This window comes from Diceros bicornis, chromosome 15 (genome assembly GCF_020826845.1).
Source record: "Diceros bicornis minor isolate mBicDic1 chromosome 15, mDicBic1.mat.cur, whole genome shotgun sequence".
Classification (NCBI taxonomy): Eukaryota; Metazoa; Chordata; class Mammalia; order Perissodactyla; family Rhinocerotidae; genus Diceros; species Diceros bicornis.
In genome coordinates, this window is record NC_080754.1 from 11655885 (window position 1) to 11677264 (window position 21380).

At 39.0% G+C, this 21380-nt stretch overlaps 1 protein-coding gene across 1 annotated transcript in view; it reads right to left on the reverse strand.

Moving 5' to 3' along the window:
* MYH15 (myosin heavy chain 15) overlaps positions 1–21380 on the reverse strand; it is a 127419-nt gene that overhangs the window by 53451 nt on the left and 52588 nt on the right. The window contains exons 18-26 of the mRNA XM_058556514.1: positions 20628–20695; positions 19704–19791; positions 16617–16734; positions 15582–15705; positions 13895–14031; positions 8998–9253; positions 5664–5906; positions 4423–4599; positions 2555–2700 (exon numbers count right to left, since the gene is read on the reverse strand). Coding sequence (XP_058412497.1) covers positions 2555–2700; positions 4423–4599; positions 5664–5906; positions 8998–9253; positions 13895–14031; positions 15582–15705; positions 16617–16734; positions 19704–19791; positions 20628–20695 — 1357 coding nt within the window. The remainder of the gene's footprint in view (positions 1–2554; positions 2701–4422; positions 4600–5663; positions 5907–8997; positions 9254–13894; positions 14032–15581; positions 15706–16616; positions 16735–19703; positions 19792–20627; positions 20696–21380) is intronic.

The window sequence follows — 21380 nt, forward strand, 5'->3', positions numbered from 1 at the left end:
GGTTTTTGCAACCTAAATGTTTAAATTTTTGATGTAGTCAAATTTATCAAGATATTCCTTTTATGTCTTTGGCTTTTTGTGAGTTATTCAAGAAGATTTAACCTGCCGATTTCCTAAGACTCATCACCTATATTGTCTTCAAATGGTTTTTTTGTTATTTTTATTGCAGTAAGAACATTTAACATGAGATCCACTTCTTAACAAATATTAAAGTGCACAATACAGTTTTGTTAATTATAGGCACAATGTTGTACAGCAAATCTCTAGAACTCGGTCATCTTGCGTAACTGAAACTTTATACCCATTGAATAGCAACTCCCCATTTTCCCTTCTCTCTAGTCCTTGGTCTCCAGACCATCCTATTCTGTTTCTATGAGTTTGACTATTTTAGATGCCTCATATAAGTGGAATCATGCAGTACTGTTCTTCTGTGACTGCCTTATTTCACTTAGCATTATGTCCTCCAGGCTCATCTATGTTGTCACATATGGCAGGATTTCTTTCTTTTTAAAGGCTGAATAATATTCCATTATATGTATATAGCACATTTTCTTTATCCATTCATCCACTGGTGAGCATTTAGGTTATTTCCATATTTTGGCTATTATGAATAATGCTGTATCGTCTGATTTTTTTATAGCTTAATTTTTACATTTAATTCATTAATGCCACTGGATTTTATGTGTGTGAATAGTGTGAGGTAGAAGTTTAACTTTTACCTCATAATCTCAGCACCATTTAAGTATTCTATTTTGTCATCGCTAATTTGAAATTCCACCTCTATCATGTATTAAGTTTCCATGTAACACAAGTTCATTTAGAAAAATGTTTTATAATAAAGTTATAATTTCCTGTAAACATGGATATCTAAAATGCCAGAGCTCTTCGACCTTGGCCTACGGGGATGGAGTATCATTTTCACTTTGCTGAGCTGAAACACAGTCTTTGAAATTGAATGCTAAGGGAACTTGATCATCATTTTGCCTTTTGCTGTTCCATTACATTCAAAAGGTTGCTTATTTCACCTTTTCCAAACACCTATCAAGTTCAGTAACTTGTTAGTAGAATATTAATCAAGCCACACCATGAGCATGTATAATGGCAACTCACGAACACAAAGAGGAAAACCAGAAGCTCATAGCTGCTCACTTGACTCTCTTCTCTTTTTCACTGTGGGCCCCAATGATCGATATGCTCCCAGCTTGAACCTTTAACCTTGTCTCACTCTTTGACCTTACAGTCTTCCCGTCTTATTTGATCCACCCCAAATAACTTGAAAAATCTCTAATGGTTAGAAGAAAGTCTAGCTAAACAGAGGAAGACAAAAAGGACACAGTGAGAAAATCCATTTCCCTGAGTGGTGAAACTAAACTAGAAGGGACCATCTTACTCTGAGGTTCTTACGGTATAAAGAATCCATGTGAACTCAAAGTTCCATTATTTTTTTTTATTTATTTTCATTTTTATTTATTTATTTATTTATTTAGTGAGGAAGATCGGCCCTGAGCTAACATCTGCCAAGCCTTCTCTTTTTTGCTGAGGAAGACTGGCCCTGGGCTAACATCCGTGCCCATCTTCCTCTTCTACTTTATATGGGACGCCGCCACAGCATGGCTTAGCAAGTGGTGCATCGGTGCGTGCCCAGGATCCGAACCTGCGAACCCCGGGCCACCGCAGTGGAGTGAGCGCACTTAACCGCTTGCGCCACCGGGCCAGCCCCTATTTTTTTTTTTTTCCTAAGGTTTTCAACTTTTTATAAGAGAGTAACTTTTTTTTTTGAGGATGATTGGCCCTCTGCTAACATCTGTTTCCAATCTTCTTTTTTCATTTTTCTCCCCAAAGCCCCAGTACGTAGTTGTATGTCATAGTTGTAGAGTTGTAGCTCTTCTCTGTGAGACCACCTCAGCATGGTTTGATGAGCTGTGAGCAGGTCTGCACCCAGGATCTGAACCAGTGAACCCTGGGCCACCAAAGCGGAATGCGTGAACTTAACCGCTGCGCCACCAGGCTGGCCCCTGCATTAATTTTGATCATTGTTATGTTCTGCTTTAGATTTTAAGTTTAATATTTAAGAGTAAATTATTTGATCAAAGAAAAAGCTATATGAACATTAATGAAGTTAGATCTGGCAAATAAGTATTTTTTTTGGAGTGATCAGAGGGTACATGAGACATCACATTAGGGTAAATTTTTTATTTTTGTTTTACTTTTTATGCCATTGGTCTCATCATGAGTAAAAGAAGTGAGCCATTTTTATTTTTTGAGTTGTGCCTCAAATTCTAATAATTCACATCTCATGTGCCTTACATCTTTCATTCGCATCTGCTATTTAGATGCATTTTCAATTACATTCTTCTAGATTATGCATTTACTCTCATTACAACTATATAATAAAGCCCAGCAAAAAAAAAAAAATCCATTTCCTAGGCTTGTTATCCTCCCCTTCAGGTCTTGAGACGTCTGGCCCTGGAGTCGTGAGGATAAACGACATGAGAGAGCTGTTCCTTTCAATACAAGGTCTCCCAGAAGCTCATGCAACAGAAAGGTGGCTTACTTCCTCAGCTTTTCCGCTAGCTGCAGCTGGCTGCTCTCCAGGTATTCTGCACTCTCCTGGTTCAGCTTGAAATCGCCCTCCAGTTTGCGCTTTTCCCTTTCACAGTTCATTCTCGCTTTTCTCTCCTGCTCAAAGGCACCCTCAAGCTGACAAAAGGAGATATCATTTAGCCAAATAAGTAGGTAAAGTTTATCCTTCACTACATGTGTTCACTAACTACTTACTTTCTGGAAAAAAAAGAAAGAAAAATACAAGCACGGATTCTGTAAATGATGCCCAATTATGCTGATATTTTTAAATAAATATTGTATGCATCAATAAGATAACAAAAGAATCTAGAAATCACAGTGATAGAAGAAAACATTAGAGATTAAGGAACATATGTTCTATCCTAGGGAAGGCACCAATAATAAATGGCCAGAAAGCCTTTGTCTGATCGTTTTCCAGTGACGGGAAGCTCACTTCTTCACATGGCAGCTCATTTCATGGGTGGATAAGTCCATTTACTCGGGAGTGCTTCTTCATAAGAAACCAAAACATTCTCTGTAAATTCTTCCCACAAGTCTAAGCTCTGCTCCCTGGAGCAACACCAAGCAAATCTGTCTCCACACGATCATCCATGATTAGGCAGCTGTCCTGAGTCTCCCAACTTGGTACTGACTGTTTCAGACACGTCCCACATGACATAATGTCCGCACCTCCTTTGACACCTTGGCACCCTCTTCTAGTCCATTACATTGCGTCATATTCTGGCACCCCACCAAGGGGGTCAGAACATTCCAGTTTTGTCTGGTTTAGATTGGTCAACAATGATATCGAGGTTAGTTTAGCAGGAGGCTAGGTAACAGTGACGATATGGCTATTTTTTCATTGATTTGTTTACTTTTCAGCAATAGAAGCTATTTCCTGTAACCAGCAAAAGACATGAAATTCAAATGGGGAGAGGAGGGAGAATTTCTGGCAGGTGTATGAGAAAACCTGAAAGTAGATGAACTGCAGGAGAGAACAAGTGTGTGTGTGCACGCATGCGTGAGTGTACATACACACACACGTGTGCACTCACACACACACCAATAAATCCTCATAGCGAGGCTTTGTGAGATACACAATCAGTGGAAATAGGAAGAGAAGTGAGACAACTAACAGTTATTAGAGGAAATTGATAGAGAGTCATGAGGAAAAAGAAGCAGATAATAAAAAAAAAAAACCTAACCACCCTTGTCAGCAATTGTATAAAGGCTAAGCTTTTGGGACTAATAGGAGAAGGAGTGTGTACACTGTGTCAGCTGGGGAGGGGAAAGGAAAGATGACGTAGCTACCCCCTGAGACTGATCTGAAACATCTTTATTTCACAGGGTGCTTGGAGGCAGACCAGGGGCACCATCTTTAGCATCTTACAAGTATTTCCCAACAGCGTAGGTAGAACACAGCTTGTGACTTACATACCTTTCAACTATAAATAAACCTCAGCACACCACTGGAGACATGGCAAGGCCTTTAAACCAATCCTTCAGCACTAGTGTCAAACAGAGTCCCAACATATCTGTAGGGCAAAGTACCAGGTTCTGTGGGAGCTATGGGGAAAAGCCATCACTTAGAGTGATAACCCTTTACGATTCATCTCAGTGTTCTCCACTGCCCAGGGTTGTATGAAAGTTACATTTAAAAACTGAGATTACGTGCTGGGGCCTCTCTTATACTGTAGTGCTTCCGTGGACATTAAGAAAAAACATTTCTATTTCTAAGTAATGAGAGAAAGAAGCCATATGACTATGTTCTCCTGAAACTGTCAAGATACATTAACTGAGTAAGAATTAGAGGTTCGTATATACGTAGGCAGCTAACCAGCTAGACATAGCACTACTCACCTCACTCACTTGCTGTTCCAGCTTCAACTTGGCCTTGCTCAGGTGGCTGAGCCTCTCCTCCTCTGTGTGCAGGTCATCCAGGGTCTGCTGATGGGCCTCCTGCATGACCGTGGCTGCTCTGTGAAGTTTGTTGATATCCTCATTTAGAGACTCCACTTCCTCAGCCAAGTTCTTGACCTGTGGGAAGACGATGACAATGGCTTCATTAGAGCTACCCCTGGAAGGCTGGGCATAATGCTAAGGTCTGTCTTCTCTCTTTTCTAATATAAAAAATCTTATGAGGTATCCACTGTCTTGAAGAACCAAATTTAGCCAAATTCCTGATATACTTTTTAGAACTCTAAATTCACTGTTTCTTCCACACATACACAAAAAAGATCTGTTACCTGTCATGGTCTGGGAATGGGGTATTCTGGTTAATCAAATATCACCAATATAGCTCATTGGATGGCCAGTTTTCAGAGTATCATATTATGGTATAACAAGACCACCACTAAAGGTAACTTAGCTTTCTGTTGAGTATTCAGGGGACATGTATTAATCTTGTCGTGCCTCAACATCCTGAGAAAGTGGCAGTTAAAGAAGAGTTCCAGCTGATAAAGTATGCAAAAATGGAAGCTGGCTATAGCAGGCCCATGTGCTTTTTATAAAAGGGAACCAATGGCACCAGAGTTGCTATATCTGCCAAAAGTAGTGTCATTCTGGAGACTAGTAATTCAGCAGAGGTTTGGTACAGACTCCTCAGCTAACCCCAATTCATACACAGATGCACAAGCTTAAAACCTCAACTAAAACGAACAAAACGTCAAAGTCCTTAACTGGAATTAAAGTGATATCTTCAAGAGGTCAAACTCCAAATCGATGACAGAGCTGGGGATGCAGACACAACCAAATCACCGTTCAGTAAACCGCTTCGTGCTTGCTCTCCATCCAAAAAAGGATACTTAGAAGACCAATGAAACCATTTTGCTCTTTCTCTTTAGTTTCAGATGCAATAAGATGGGAACAAATGAAAAACATTTCATTTGGGAAATTAAATAGGATTCCATAAATTCGAATAGGAAATTTAAATCGGGACAGCACAGTTCATCAGGCCCTTGATTTTAGGCTGGTTCTGACTTCCAGTGCTGTACAGTTGCAGGCCACTGTGTTAATTAATTTAGACAGAGCAAGGCTGGTACCGAAGCCTGATTGCGAATGGAATTCAGGCATCTAGGCCTTCCTAATATTAGAAAAAGTACCTTGTGCTCTGCAGCACGCTTCGCCTTCTCTGACTTCGCCAATATTGTTTCCAGGTCATCGATTTCTTTCTTCAACTCAGAACATTCATCTTCGAGTTGCCGCCCCCTGGCAGTCAGCTCAGAATTTATCTCTTCCTCTTCCTCCACCCGCGCAGACAGCGCCTTGACTCTGGCCTCCAGCTGGATCTTGGATTTAATCAGCGACTCGCACTGCTCTTCAACATTCGCCAGGGTCTCTTGCTCCTGCCATGATGAGGAGAAAATTGTTGCCAACAGCTGGAAGTAATTTATCAGCTAGGCGAAAATGCTGCTTAACACATAGCAAAGAGATAATTGCCTGCCCTCTGCCCAGCACTTTCACCTACCTATCCTAAGCAGTTGAAATAATATTCCCAGTTCCCCGATGCTATTGTGGAGAAGTGGAGGAGTTGCTTGTGTTTGGAGGTGCTTTCAATCTTTCAGGACATTCAGTAGATTAGATTACCTCTCCTAAAGCACTTAATAGAATCCTGGTGGCCTCAAGGAGCTAACACATCTCCCAAAATCAGCGCTGTACTGCTTAAATCACAGCTTCTGGAAGCATCCATGTGGGCAGATGGTTTGAGGTTGATACCTGCTCAGAATATGGTCTTTTAAGAAAGCAGTGTTCCCTCAGACAATAGAATATTTATGACATTATGATAAGTGCCTCGATGCAGGTGTTTTAATATACACAGGTATCTTCTAATAAATAGAGCTGAGCTGTATATTTTTTATTCTTAGGCTGAATTTAGAATTCATAAGGCTACTTGCAAGTCACTAACTAGATTTCACTATTATTTCCAGCTAAAATCTTTTCCTCAATGATTCTGCCAGCAGTAAGTTCCACAAGTTATACACATAGAGCACAAAGTACTCTTCTTGTTTCCTTTCTAACGTGCTGCCTCCACCTCTCACTGAGTGACGCATTGCTCCTGCGGTATGGGTCAAGTGAAAAATGAGGGGGCTGATTGCCTTTTGCTACAAAAGCACTTTTTATAACTTTGAACCCCTCTAATTTGTCTCCATTAGATGCTAAATAAAACCTCTTTGTGAGCAAGATCTTAATTACCGTAGGTCTCGTTGCAACATAACTTCACACACGTCTCCATCTTCCCTCTCTAGACCTCACCATCCTCTGCAATATGCCAGTTTGGGCAATTCATTACCTATGTATTTGCCTGGCTTAAGTTGGTTCTGCTACTTAGATCAAGAGCAGAAAAAGGAAAAAATCTGGGCTATTGGTTTCTGGCTAGGTCTTCGCAAGAGAGTGGCTGCCTGCCCAACAAATGGGGCTCAAACAGGCAGAGATGGGGGAGGTAAAGAAGAGCAAATCTCAATCATCACCAAAGACCCAAAGAGAAGGTGCTAAATTAAAAACAAACAAATAAGAAGGCCAAAGCAGGAAGGATCCATGCAAATCAGAGAAGCTTCCAATGTCTGGGTAATAATGGGCACACTTGATCTTGGTTCAGCCAGGATGACAAGTGCAATGGTTGTTGCTCTTTTGCATTCAGTATGTGTGCAGGACCTGTCACCATCACTGAACGAAGAGGACAGTCCAATCGACCATCATCGATCCCTTCATTAAACATGACGGCAGGATGTGCGGCCAGCTGAGCAAGGGTGTGGCGGTTGAACAGAAGGAACATCCATTCCCCAATGGCAGTTATTCTGTCACCTACTCACAGTGTTAATTGGAAAGGGTTCACTCAGTTCTGCTGGTATTCTAAGTAAATGATTTTAAACGAATCCTTGTTTCCTTGATCCCTACTGTGTTTAGCTATGTCCCTTACAAATAAATGATGATAAAATATGTCAGAGTTCTGTCAACTTTTTAAATCACAGTTACAGTTTGAACTCATCCCTGCCTTGCTGGGTTTGCCCTGGAACACGCGTGTTTCATGTGCTCCCCACACTGATCTTTTATCCTGGATCCCAGGCTTTTACCTGTTGCTCCCTGCACAAGTTAGGTCCATTTCTATCTACCACATCAGCCCAAGTAGCACTGGCCACTCTCTCTGTCTAGAGGAAAAATAATGAAAACTGGGAGGCCAGGTCTCATCCAAAGTGCTTCTCGCCTAAACCAGGCCAAATATAATACTACAAACTGTTCTTCATATAGGATGGATCTTAAAGGAGATTTGGAATGGGGCCCAGGAATTTGTATTTCTAGCAAGCATCCCAGGTGAGGATGATATACACTAAACTAAAGTTCTAGAATCACTGCTCTGTTAAATATGCATCCGAAATGTGGGTCTGGGTGCAAATTCTTATGTAAATTATGGCCTATTGGAAAAATTGATGGATAGCACAGCCCTAAAATAAAAGAATAACTTGAGTCAGTCTCAAATTTTCTCTTTCAGTAAGTTTAAAAAGCAGGAAAAACAGTTTTATTTATACAATTGTATTGGAACCCAATATTTTTTAACTTAGCACTGTGCTAAGTGCGGTGGGGATTATAATGAAGGTGAATACAGTCTCGTTCCTGCCTTTGGGATGTTGGGGGGTAACTGTAGTCCCAGTGGCTAAGGAGGAGGAATGTGAAAAACAGTGAGTAATGGTACGTGGGCATCAGATGGGAGATGGAGGCTTGAATGCCAGGGCTGAGGGTTTGGGATCTATAAGGCCCATTTTGCAGGATCTGAAGCTTGTTCATCAGGGAAGCAACATGATATTTGTCTAAGACAATGGTTCTCAATCCTGACTGGATATCGAATCACCCATATACATTATCTGACCCACACAGGGCCTGCTTAATCAAATATCTCAGAGTGGGGTCTAGGAATCTTTCTTTTTATTTTTTAATGCTTTACAAATGAGTTTGATGCAAAGCCAAGGTTGACAACTGCTGTTGTAAGAACTCAACTGATTAGTAATGTTGATTTGGACTGGGGAAAGGGAAGTAGGGAGACCAAAATCAGGAAAACCAGCCAGGAGCACACTGCAATAATCCTGAAGATCTAGGAAAGCTTTTCTCAGGACCTAAATCCTGTCTTTTGATTTGCTAATGAATCATGGGCTGCATACAGAATTCAAATTAAGACTCAGAGCTTTCTGGCTCCCATGATAGATTGTAGCGCTTTTATATAGTTAAAACTCATCTCACAGTTGTTCCTTTTTCAAAGACATCCTGCCAGTGAAATCACTTCACTCTGAAACAGGGTGTCTCTAAGCGTTTCCATTGTCTGTGTTTGATGAAATTCTATAGTATTCGAAATGCATGTGCCTCTATTTTTTCAGGTGAACACTGCCTGCAAAACAAGAGAATCTAATTAAAAACTTGATTTGAAGAAAAAACAGTGTGGCCACTCACAGCCTGCAGCTGAAGAAGCAGCTCATTCTTTTCCCGGCTGAGGGACACTTGCTGTGCCGTCAGCTCGCCTCTCTGAGATTCTGATTTCTCCAAGGCTTTCTGCAGTTGCACACACTCTTCCTTCAGTCCAGCCATCTCCGTTCCTGTTCCGGCAGATTTGACAAGAGGCTTGATCTTGAAGAAGAGCCTCATCCAGGGCCAGTTCTTCACAGCCATAAAAGCTCTTATGTTCCACTGGATCAAAAGAAGTGCGTCCCTAAATCAATAAAGAAAAAAGGAAAGCCAGTTAACCCAGGCTCTAAGAGTTACTTCCCAAATTAAGATCCTTAATAAGCACATCTTTTTAGGAGTCATTATAAATTCTCATTAGTCTTCGAAGCACTTCTGCATCCTGGCTCTCATTTGATTCTGGCCAAAATCCTAGGAGGGACTTCTGGGGCTAGCAACGTTGTGGACTAGATGTCCTGAAAATGCTCCCTCCACAAACATCCTTTATTTGAGAGCTGAACCTGAAAGACAATGTGAAACAAAGAGGGAGCTAAAATCCTGAGCAATAAGTCAATGCCTGGACAGCCTGGCCACCTTGGTGGAAGAAGGAAACCAACCTTGGTATTATAGGAGATGGTATTGTTATATCTACATGGATAAAGAGACAGGCTGAGACTTTCAAAGAATTTCACCCTTAATGAAGAGGAGGATTAAAAACTTCACCCATTGACACAGGGAGACATCAAAGACAAGTATATCTGATTTGGTCTGGGCTCAGGATGAAGAAAAAAATCCTACTCCAGGAATTTTTTTTTTATCATGGACCAGAACCACTGAATGTTTGAAGTTTAAATTATACTATCTGATTAGTGCAGAAATATGCACGAAATTAGCATGATCATTTTTTTATACTGGTAATAAATGCCCCTTTGACCCTTGAGGGAGGAAAATGAAAAAGTGCACTGAAGAAAACACCCTAAAATCAAGAGCTTGTCTCAGATAAAGCCCCCCTGAAGATGAGTTTACAATTCAAAATTACAAAACACATATGGAAAAAAATCAACCCTCAGTGAGAGTGAGCACCTATAATAAAAAGTTTGATTCAACTCCCAGGAATTTCAGACAATTGAACAATCTGGTGGAGATCATAAAATAATTGTTCAAAATTTATAAGGCATAAAGGAAAGAATCAAAAAAACAAGAAAGAAATGAGCCACTAGGATAAAAAGGCAAACAGATTTGAAAGAGGACCAAATAAAATGTCTAAAACTGAAAAGCATAGTCACTGAAGTCAAGCACTCGATGGAAGAATTAAACAGCTGATTAGACACAATGAAAAAAATTGTTAATTACGAAAAGAATAAACCCAAAGCAAGTGGCAAGATGGAAAGAATAAAAATAAGAAACTAATGAGGGGCCAGCCCGGTGGCACAAGCAGTTAAGAGCACGCGCTCCGCTGCAGCGGCCCAGGGTTCGCTGGTTCAGATACCGGGTGCGCACCGATGCACCGCTTGTCAAGCCATGCTGTGGCAGCGTCCCATATAAAGTAGAGGACGATGGACACGGATGTTAGCCCAGGGCCAGTCTTCCTCAGCAAAAAGAGGAGGATTGGTAGATGTTAGCTTAGGGCTGATCTTCCTCACAAAAAAAAAAAACACTAATGAAGTAGAAAACAAACAAACAAAAAAAAACAATAAAGAAAATGAAAAGATGGTTCATTGAAGAGACTAACAAAATAAACATCTGGCATGAATGATCAAGAAAAAGGAGAGAAGGCACTAGTAAACAATACTAGGTAATGATAATACTATAGGAATACAATAATCTAGGATTATGCTCTAGAAACAATTATAGATATGATAGAGATTAAAAATAATAATCTAGCAAATTAGAAAACTTTAAAGAAATGTAAAATTTTTTAAAGAGAAACTTCTAAACTGATTTAAGAAGAAAAAAAATCTCAGTAGGACTATTACTATTAAATAAATTTAATCAAAAGTATAAAATCTATTCTAAAAGAAACACCAGATCTAGGTGGTTTTACAGCCAAATTTTACCAAACATTCAAGGACTAGATAATCACAATAAAGTGTTTCATTTTGTGAAAGGAGGAAATATTCTCCGACTCTTTTATGAAGTTAAGGTAACCATGATCCAAAGTCAGATAAGGTAGCAGGGGAAAAGAAAATTACAGGCCAATCTTATTCACGAACATTGATGCAAAAATCCTTATGATAATATTGCTACCAAACCCAACAATGCATGAAAAAGATAATATCTCATAAACAAAGTGGGTTTAAAATTTTTTTTAAATCTATCAATATAATTCAACACATTTATAGGTGAATGTAGAAAAACCATGTGATTACTTCAATAGACACAGAAAAAGAATTTAACCATTTTCCTGATTAACAAAATCATATGGAAGGAATGTCCTCCACACAATAAATCATGTCTATAAAAAAAATAAATAAAATATCATCTTAAAAGGGAAATGATAGCTTTTCCCAAAGTCAGAAATATGACAAAATTTGACAAAAGTTTTTGAGGTCTGAAATGGCACAAGTTGGTGAGAATATAGAGCAATGAGACTTTCATACACTTCTGGTGAAGAGTAAATTGGAAAGCATTTTGGCAATATCTCATTACGCTGAAGTTGTGTATAGCCTAAAACCTAATAATTCATACCCTGGAGAAATGCCACTCAAAGTGTTTGCGCCGGCCAGCTGCTATCCACAAAGTACCAGAGCATGGGCCAGCATTTTGAGTAACACTGCTCTCAAGAAACTGTTGCATATGTGCCGGGGAAGACATTTACAAAAGCGTCACTGCAGAACTATTTGTAATAGCAAAAAATTATAGATGACTTAAATTTACTTGAGCTGGAAAATGGATAAATAAATTGTGGTATATTCATACAATGGAATACGATATAGAAGTTAAATTCAATAATCTAGCTTTAGATTTAGCGACCTTAATAAATTTCAAAAATAGTACTTAATATAAAGAACGAATTTCAGGATAAGACATACAGAATATTATTTATGTGAAGACTAAAAATATGCAAAATCATGTCACATTTTAAGGATATTTGCATATCTTCATATCTCCATAGGACTTGGATCAAGGGAGAAATATGCAAGGGGCTTCAACCGTGTCTGTTAGTTTATTTTTTTAACATTGTGAGTGCGCCGGCCCAGTGGCGTGGCAGTTAAGAGCACATGTTCTACTTTGGTGGCCTGGGGTTCGCAGGTTCAGATCCCGGGCGTGCACTGACGCAGCGCTTGTCGAGCCATGCTGTGGTGGCGTCCCATGTAAAAGTAGAGGAAGATGGGCACGGATGTTAGCCCAGGGCCAATCTTCCTCAGCAAAAAGAGGAGGACTGGCATCGGATGTTAGCTCAGGGCTAGTCTTCCTCACACACGCAAAAAAAAACGTTGTGAGCAACTATAGAAAAAGATGTTAAAGGAATGAAAATATACCTTTATATGTTTTATATATGAAGTATGAAGGAAACATAAATACAATGATAAATACAAATTCAGGATCTAGGGAACTTTGATAGAACTGGTATCAAGGGAGAAATATACAAGGGGCTTCAACTTTGTTAATTTTTTTTTAAATTGTGAGCAATTACAGAAAAAAATGTTAAGAATTGATACACTTTGATGATAGCTCCATGAGTGAGCATTATAATATTTTTTGTGTTGGAATATTTCGTAATAATTTTTTTAAAATCATTCTATGGGGGCTAGCCCTGTGGCATAGTGGTTGGGTTTGGTGCACTCCACTTCAGTGGCCCAGGTTTGCGGGTTCAGATTCTGGGTGCAGACATACACCATTAGTCAACCATGCTGTGGCGGTGACCCACATGCAACATAGAGGAAGACTGGCACAGATGTTAGCTCAGGAGGAATCTTCCTCAGCAAAAAAGAAAAAAAATCATCCTATGCTAGAGAAAAAATGGATAGTAGAGAAAAAATGGATAGTAAAGACCTCATTTTAGAGATGAAGGAAGTGAACTATGAAGAAATTAAGAGTTTACCCAAGTTTATATGACTGGTCCTAGAAGCCATGTCCCCCAGTCCCAAATTCCCATAAACTCCCATACCATACTGAATACCATATTAGGGTCACAGAAGCCTCTTAGGAGATGTCTCTCTAATATCTTTGACATCACCTTGTAATGGTCTTTTTTTTCCTTTAGGGAAACAGAAGGAATTCACAGATTGTCAATTAAGCAAGTTATAACAAGACCTGTGGACCTCTCTCCAGAAGGTAAACTATGCTACAGAAAAAGTAAATACAACTGCAGAATCCCTTGCTCACAATGCCTTTGTTTGGAAATTTTGCTAGCTTGCTTTCCATGATTCTATTAAAGAGTAGACAAAACCTACACTTAAGTGTCCAAATGTGGTGATAAATGTCCCTAGTGAACCTGCCTGAAATGAAGTAAGAGAGTTATGGTTACATGTCAGCAAAAGCCAGAGTTTCTGACCCAGGGGAGGTTGTAAAGTGGTCAGAACACCTTCTCACTTTGCAGCAAAGTTCCCCACAATGCTGGCTGTGGGATGCATGCAAACTCTTCCAGATCTGCTTCTGTTATGAATTGTGAGTCACTTCACCCTCAGAGGTCCAAAGTTCTCAGACTATAAAGAATCCTTCCAAAGGGAAGGCTGGAGGCAAGGCAAGAAATATCTGAATTATGCTAATATTTGGTTGAAGAGGGCAATGAAAGCCCTTTGTGCTCTTTTTGGTGTTTCATGATTTAAAAAGTTTATGTTAAGTCCCAGCCTAAGCAGAGGAGGTCGCTCTTCACCCTGACTTTTCATGAGGCACTGAGATGAGGTCACAGTGATTGAGGCCACCATCACTCCAGCAGTGTGGGTGCAGGAAAGAAATATCATACCTCTTTTCCAGAATTCTCTGGAATTTGATTCTCATCAGTTTGCCCCGTATTCTGGCTTGGAACAACGTGAAGACTTTAGATAGTCTTTCATCTTTCATTGCTTCCAGTTGGCACAGAAAGCCAGTTTTTAAAAACACCTAAAAAAAATGTCAGATTTTAGTTACATTCAAAATGGGTATTCAGTAAATGTCTGTTGAATGACCCTATGAGCAATTGATATATTCATTTATCAGTTCTATTTGTTAAGCTTTATTTAATGTGTAAAATGTACATTCTAGAAAGTTTGGTTTTATAAATCTAAAGTTTGCAAAATATTTCACTGAATCCTGTGGTTACATTGGTTCCTTAAGAACTTAGACTATTCTCCCCCTTATCTGTTAATAATGTCTAGGTTGTCTAGGGAAGTTGGTTTAAGTTTTAAGATAAGGTCCAGGCAGGCAGTGCTCCGAAGTGCCAGGCAGGGGGCCACAAACGTTTTCTGTAAAGGACCAGATAGTAAATATTTTTAGGTTTTGTAGGCCACATACAGTCTTGGCAGAATATTTTTTTTTCATTTTTTACACAAACCTCTAAAAATGTAAAATCATTTTTAGCTAGTGGGCCATATAAAAAAAATAAGCCACAAAGATGGCCCTTAGGCCATAGTTTGTTGACCCCTGCTCCAGAGAAAGACACTTTTATCATAGGCGTTAAAGAATTCACATAAATATTTTTTCAAGAATCATCAGTAATGGCCAAGGTTAGGTGAGTGACATGCTTAAGGCACAAATTTATCACTTTCAGGGTTGTATAAGTCAGCACATGTTTAACCATAAGAGTGAATGCCTCCTTAAATTTCGTGCCTTAGGAGGCTCTCTCACCTCATGCTAGTCCTGGTCTAGATGAGTAGTACACAGTAAAAATAACTAAACACTCAAGGCAGCAAGACATCAGTAGTGAAAATCAGCAGAAACAACAAACAGCAGAAACAGACTCTCAGGTACTCAAAATGTGAGAGTCAAGTAACATTTTATAATCATGTCCTATGGAGTTCTTTTTCTGTGATCTCTTCACCTGAGGCCCTCCAATTCTCCTTCAGATAATTTGGTCTTTCTATGGATGTAATTAGGAACAAGTGATACTGACTGTCAGATAAAACCAAACGTATTAGTCAGAAGTTTCCCAGAGTATGTAGATCATACCAAGATCATCTAAGATGAAGCAGAATAGAGCAAATCACATTTAAGGAAGTTAATTTTGGATTAATTTTTTGGAGAGTAGGTTTGACCTTAAAGTTTTTAATTACTCAGATAGTCTTCTAGAATTAATTCCCTAAAAGAGTACTTGTGGATGAATGAGTTCACATGCAGGCAAGCAGTTAGCTCCAGCAAGTTGATTCACTTTTTTCTAGCTCTGATATGGATACACATTTTCTAGCACACTAAGGTTGATTTAGTATTTTATATCTTGGCACAAACTTGCTTAGACGAATAATTATAAAAATGTAAAGTAGCCAAGACTGAACTTAAGAAGCATTGATTTTCTGTCTCAAATAGCATTGAAGTTTCCACTTTCGACTGAGCTCTATTTGTATTATTTGTGGACACAAGAACTGTAGAATGCCTTATAATTGCACTTTTGTGGGTATTTTAAGGTACACTTTCCTCCCACTCTTCTCCAAGTGCCTCCTTTGTAGTTTTCTGGTTACCTTAGTGATTCCAAAGCAGTACTGGCTATGGTCTATCTCCAAGGAGCCAATTAATTCTTCAGCTGCTTTTCTGCTGCTCACAAACTTGCTCTTTGGAAAAGTCTTTGGGTTCAGAATGCAATACCTAATTTAAAATAGGTAAAGAATAAATTCTGGGGTCAGAGAGGCATATGATTCAAATGAAGAATAGTAATCTGGACAAGTAAGGTGAAAGGAGAGACAGACTTCTACCTCTCCTAGGAGTACATTCAATTGTCACAAAACTCTTGGCAATAAGAACGAGGTTACAAGCAATAATCCCTTACACTGGTATAATAGTGTGTACTTTTCAAAGTGGTTTAGAGACAACCTCATTTGATTCTCTGCTCAATTAGGGAGGGAGGCAGAGAGTGGGAAGGGAAAGAGAGGGAAAGAGGCAGGCTCAAGTATCTCTATAGTATGGAGGAGGGAACTGAAAAGCAGAGACATTGAATGACTTTTCCAAGATTCCTTCACTCTAATGGTGCATTGGTGGAGAACTAGAAATATGCCTCTTAATTCTGAGACAGGTACTCTTTCTACTCTACCATACTTTGCTCAAATTTGCTTGATGATCTATACTTTAGGCTGTTAGAATTCAGGAAAGAGAAAGCAAAGATGCCTCTCCTGCCTCCTGCCACACACCCTTCCGGCTCCCTTCCTTTCACAGGCTTGCTAGTAAACCAACAGCCTGCTTGGATGGCAGCTATGATTAAGTATGTACAACATTTCAGAGATTCAATTCAGCCTCCATATCTTTCTTCTGTATATATTTCTTCTATATGTGGGTCTATTATCCTTTAATAGAGATTTAAGGATATTACAGCTACATGGATGTTGGATTTAAGGGGAAATAATAATGGAACTCTGTCAGCATATATCTCACCACCACCAAAACACATCGATCCACAGTCTGGAGGACATCAACCAAACAAACAATGCAGCCTAAACCCACAGAAGGAGAGGAAACCAGAATGGACTGCCTCAGGCTTCTTGGACACTGGGATGTATGTTTACCTTTGTTTAAAATCCGCATAGAGCAGTCGGTTTGGAAAACCTTCATGGCATATCCTAATCCCCTCCAAGACCCCATTACAGCGCAGCTGCTGTAGAACCAGGTAAGGGTCCATCACACCTGAAGGAAGAGGGCCACGTTGAGTCTGTGTCTAAAAAAATTATTACCCTAGATGTTGTCCTAACTGTTGCATCTTGGGTTTAAAAGAAAGCGTTTGAATTTGGTGTTATCTACATGATAAGTAACAGGGGTTCACTCACTCCCAGCCTGATGGTCCTCACAGTACCCGTTCTGTTAGGTAGGAATCTCTAAATAGGATTTACCTGAATTTCCTTTAACGTGGAACAAAGTTAGATAAGATTTTAGTTCACAGTTAGATAAGATTTTACAAGCAAATACTCCTGGAAGATTAAAAAGATTACATTTTTGCTAGAATGTAAATGGCTAGTGTCATCCATTTGTCAGCCAAAAAGCAGCTAGAGAGGGGGATGAGAACACAAAAGGGACCTGCCACCTCAAGTAGGAGGAGAAAGGGTCACAACAAGGAAGAACATGAAGAAAGGGTAGGATGGGCACAACCACAAAACTCTGCTCACTATTTTGCCTTAGGAAGGACTTGGCGCCGTCTCAGTCTATATTCTCCTCCTATCATCTTAAGAGTGCCTACGTTTTATTCTATAGTTGAAGCATCCTCCTGTCACCTCCTCGTTCATCAAAAGAAGCCCCACTACAGCTGCACCTACAGTCTCTGATAGAAGCCTTTGAAACACCATCTAAGGAGCCACTGGATCTGACTCTTAGCAACTCTTCCGGAAGAAGCCAAGCAGAACTCCTCCTAACACAAGAGCTTGCTATAGTGTTATAAGAAAAATGGGAATAGATGATTCTCCGCCTACATCCAGGGTCACAGAATAAACTCCAAGCTGTAGACCCATAGCCCTGTACTCCAATCCCTTTCATCAACAGAAACAGATGATCTGTAAGAAGGGACAGAAGCAGAGTCCTATCAAGCATGCTCATTCCCTTTAAGTACATATGAAGAACTGTTTTGATTAGATCATGAAGCTTGTCTTACGACTTTGTCTTGTGACTTAAAAAAAAATAAAAACCTGCTGAAATCAGAGCTGACTCGATGGGAGGCAACTCTAATAGGTAACAAAATTGCTCCAAAATTAGAGACAGCTAATTAGATTCCTTTCTAGATGGAAGCAGTGTCCCTAGATGCATTCAGAAACCCAGCTGATAAAAAACAATGAGGCAAAAAAATACAGCGTGAATGAAGATGAAGTGTTTGCATTGCAGAAACTCAAACCGCAGCATCATTGTTGAGCATCACACTCTCCCAAAATAGGTCACAGACTGTCGAGACTGGGGTCTTAATTACAGGAGGTTAATAAAAATGCAAGATACTACAGAACCTCAGAAATCAGAATCAGCAACATCTGGCTACATATTCCAAGGGTGATTAGTGCTCTGAAGACATAAGTGCTTGTCATATACACTCCTTTGAGGCTGACAGCCTCTAACCAAGCTCCATAGAAGCCTATAATTCCAAAGAGATGGCTGGCAATCTTTAAACCTATGATGTTAGGAAACCAATGATGTTAGGAAACCAATCCATGTAGTTAATATCTGTAAAAACTTTGTTTTGGCAATTAAAAACATTAGAAAAAATAATGCACCACCACCCACATATCCCATCATCCCCCTACCACTATCCACTCATCAAAAAGTATCCACTGCCCAAAGATCTGAACAGACATTTTTTCCAAAGAAGATATACAGATGGCCAACAGGCACATGAAAAGATGCTCAACATCACTAATCATCAGAGAAATGCAAATCAAAACTATAGTGAGATATCACCTCACACCCATCAGAATGGCTATAATTAATAAGACAAGAAATAACAAGTGTTGGAGAGGATGAGGAGAAAAGGGAACCCTCATACACTGCTGGTAGGAATGCAAACTGGTGCAGCCACTATGGAAAACAGTATGGTGATTTCTCAAAAAATTAAAAATAGAAATACCAGCTATCCCACTACTGGGTATTTATCCAAAGAACATGAAATGAACAATTCAAAGAGATTTATACATCTCCATATTCATCAGAGCATTATTCACGATACCAAGACATGGAAGCAACCCAAGTGCCCATCAACAGACAAATGCATAAAGAAGATGTGGTATATACAACAGAATACCACTTAGCCATAAAAAAGACAAAATTGTGCCATTTGCGACAACATGGATAGACCTTGAGGGTATTATGCCGAGTGAAATAAGTCAGACAAAGAAAGACAAATACCATATGATTTCACTCATATGTGGAAGATAAACACATAGATAAGAGGAGCAGATTAGTGGTTACCAGAGGAGGAGGGGGTGGGAGGAGGGCAAAAGAGATAAAGGGGAACATATGTATGATGACGAGTAAAAACTAGGCTATTGGTAGTGAACACAATGTAGTCTATACAGAAACTGAAATATAATAATGTACATCTGAAATTTATACAACATTATAAGCCAATATGACCTCAATAAAAAAAAAGCATCCACTGCCCTGAAATACATAACTAAAGAGATCAGTACTAGTAAGGAGAGGGAAGATGATAGTATTGGGAAGGAAGACTAGAGGGAGTTCTTAACAATTAAAAATGGATTTAGGAACTGTCTTTATGGTCAATCAGACCAAATAATTTCCTTTATGCTGAATATCTACCTTAATCCCTCAATTGATTATTCAATCCCTTTTTATTACACTCTGCCTTTGTAGACAACAGCATAGAAGCTCATCCACATTTTAGCATGAAATTCAAGGAGGAATTTAAATGATAATATCAAGCATTCTAATGTTACCCAATTGAGCTTGCTTTGTGAAATCCTTCTATACGTCTGCTTGAATCTCAATTCAAAGGCAATCTTGAGGAAGTTCTAAAGATCTCACTTTTAACTTACTTTCACTTTTCTATCTGAAAATCTACACTTATATAAAAGGGATCAGTAAATGTTTCTTAAAAAGACATTCAACATAGCTTACATCAAATGTATTTTCTAGTGTGGATTACAAACAAGTCTAGTTCTTACCTGGCATTTTGTTCACATTGGGATTTATGCATCTCACAAAATGAGGTGCTGTTGATTTCAGATTAGTCATCAATTTATTTAGGTTTTCCTAAAATAGAGAGCATAATAAATGCAAAATCACTCTGCAAATCACTAAAAACACCAATCCACCTCACAAATATCTTCAAGTTTATCAACCTAATCTTAAAGTCAAGCTGCATACCAACAATAAAATAATGAATTCAACATTCTTCCCTGCTTACCAAACATACATTATTTCTCTCCTATGGCAAAGCAATATTTATCTGACAGGCATAGTTCTATTGTGAACCATATCTACCTGTTTTGAATTTGATAGCAGTTAACTACAGTTGGGCAATAAAATGGCTTGAAGAAAGAAATTGTTTCTTAAGTTTTCGGTCTGGAAAATCTTTATCTTAGGTCAGATTCTCTGGAAGCAGAATCTGAGATGAGGATTCTGGTTCAAGAGATTTATTTGGAGAAGGAGGGAAGCAAGGTAGGACAGAAGAAGAAAAAAGCGATGGTATGGACTCAGCTTAGTCTGATCCTTGCAGGAGCTCTGAGCACAAATGCACCAATTGTACCATGGTTGGTCCCTTCCTGAGGCAAGAGAGTGGCCAGAGGCTGGAGGAGAGGGAGACAGCTTAGCTGCCCATTTGGGCAAGGGCAATTCTGGCAACTGCGAGTTGTTATGAGCCAATATTCTCATCAGCTGGAAGATGGGTGCTGGGCTGATAAAGGGGACCTAGGTAGGGCACCAACAGTGTCCACTAAAGCCCATTAATACCAAGATAAACTTCAACTTTTCCAACTTGGCTAACTTCAGATACTTTATCCTTATTTGATGATGTGAAACTTCAAATAAGTAGTAATATGTGCAAATTGGAGGCAGTTAATATATGAATAGATGCAATTAAAAATTACTTTATGCAGAGATGCAACCATTTGGAATGAAGCTCCTTTCTTGCGCTTCTTCTCCCCAAACTGTAGAGCTAAAAAAAAGAAGAAAAAAGCATTTAAAAAGCTCTTTTTGTCACATTAGCATAGCCTGCTGATGAAAGCATAAATTCATCCAAGTTCTGAAAGCAATATGGCGCTATCTACCAAAAGCTTTAAAAATATTTATGTCTCAACACAAAAAGTCTATTTCTAGTGCTTTTCCTTAAGGAAATAATCAGGCAACTGCCAAAGATACTCATTGCAGCATTGTTTAGTCATTACACAAAAATTAAACAAAAAATAAAATTATTGACAAATGTCCATCAACAGGAGATCGCTTAGTTAAATTATGAAAGAGTAGGCGTACAATGAAATACTGCAATCTTTTAAAATGGTGATGCAGATCCATATAACCAACATGGAAAGATTTCTGGGATTTATTTTAAGAGAAAAAGCAGGTTACAAGATAGTTTACAAATTATGATCCTGAGTATATGTTTTTAAATGTGCTTATATTTTGGGTAACTATATACATAAAAAATGATGGGAGGAGTATACACCAAAATGTTAGCAGTTGTTATCTTTCTGTGTGAGATTATAGGTAATTTTTATGTTTCTCTTCTTAGCTTTTCTAAATTGTCTGTGTTTTTGGCAACACTCATGCATTGCTTTTATAATTTATAAAAAACAACGTATTTCCATTTTCTTGAAGCAAAAGATTCTATGCTAAGCCAAATT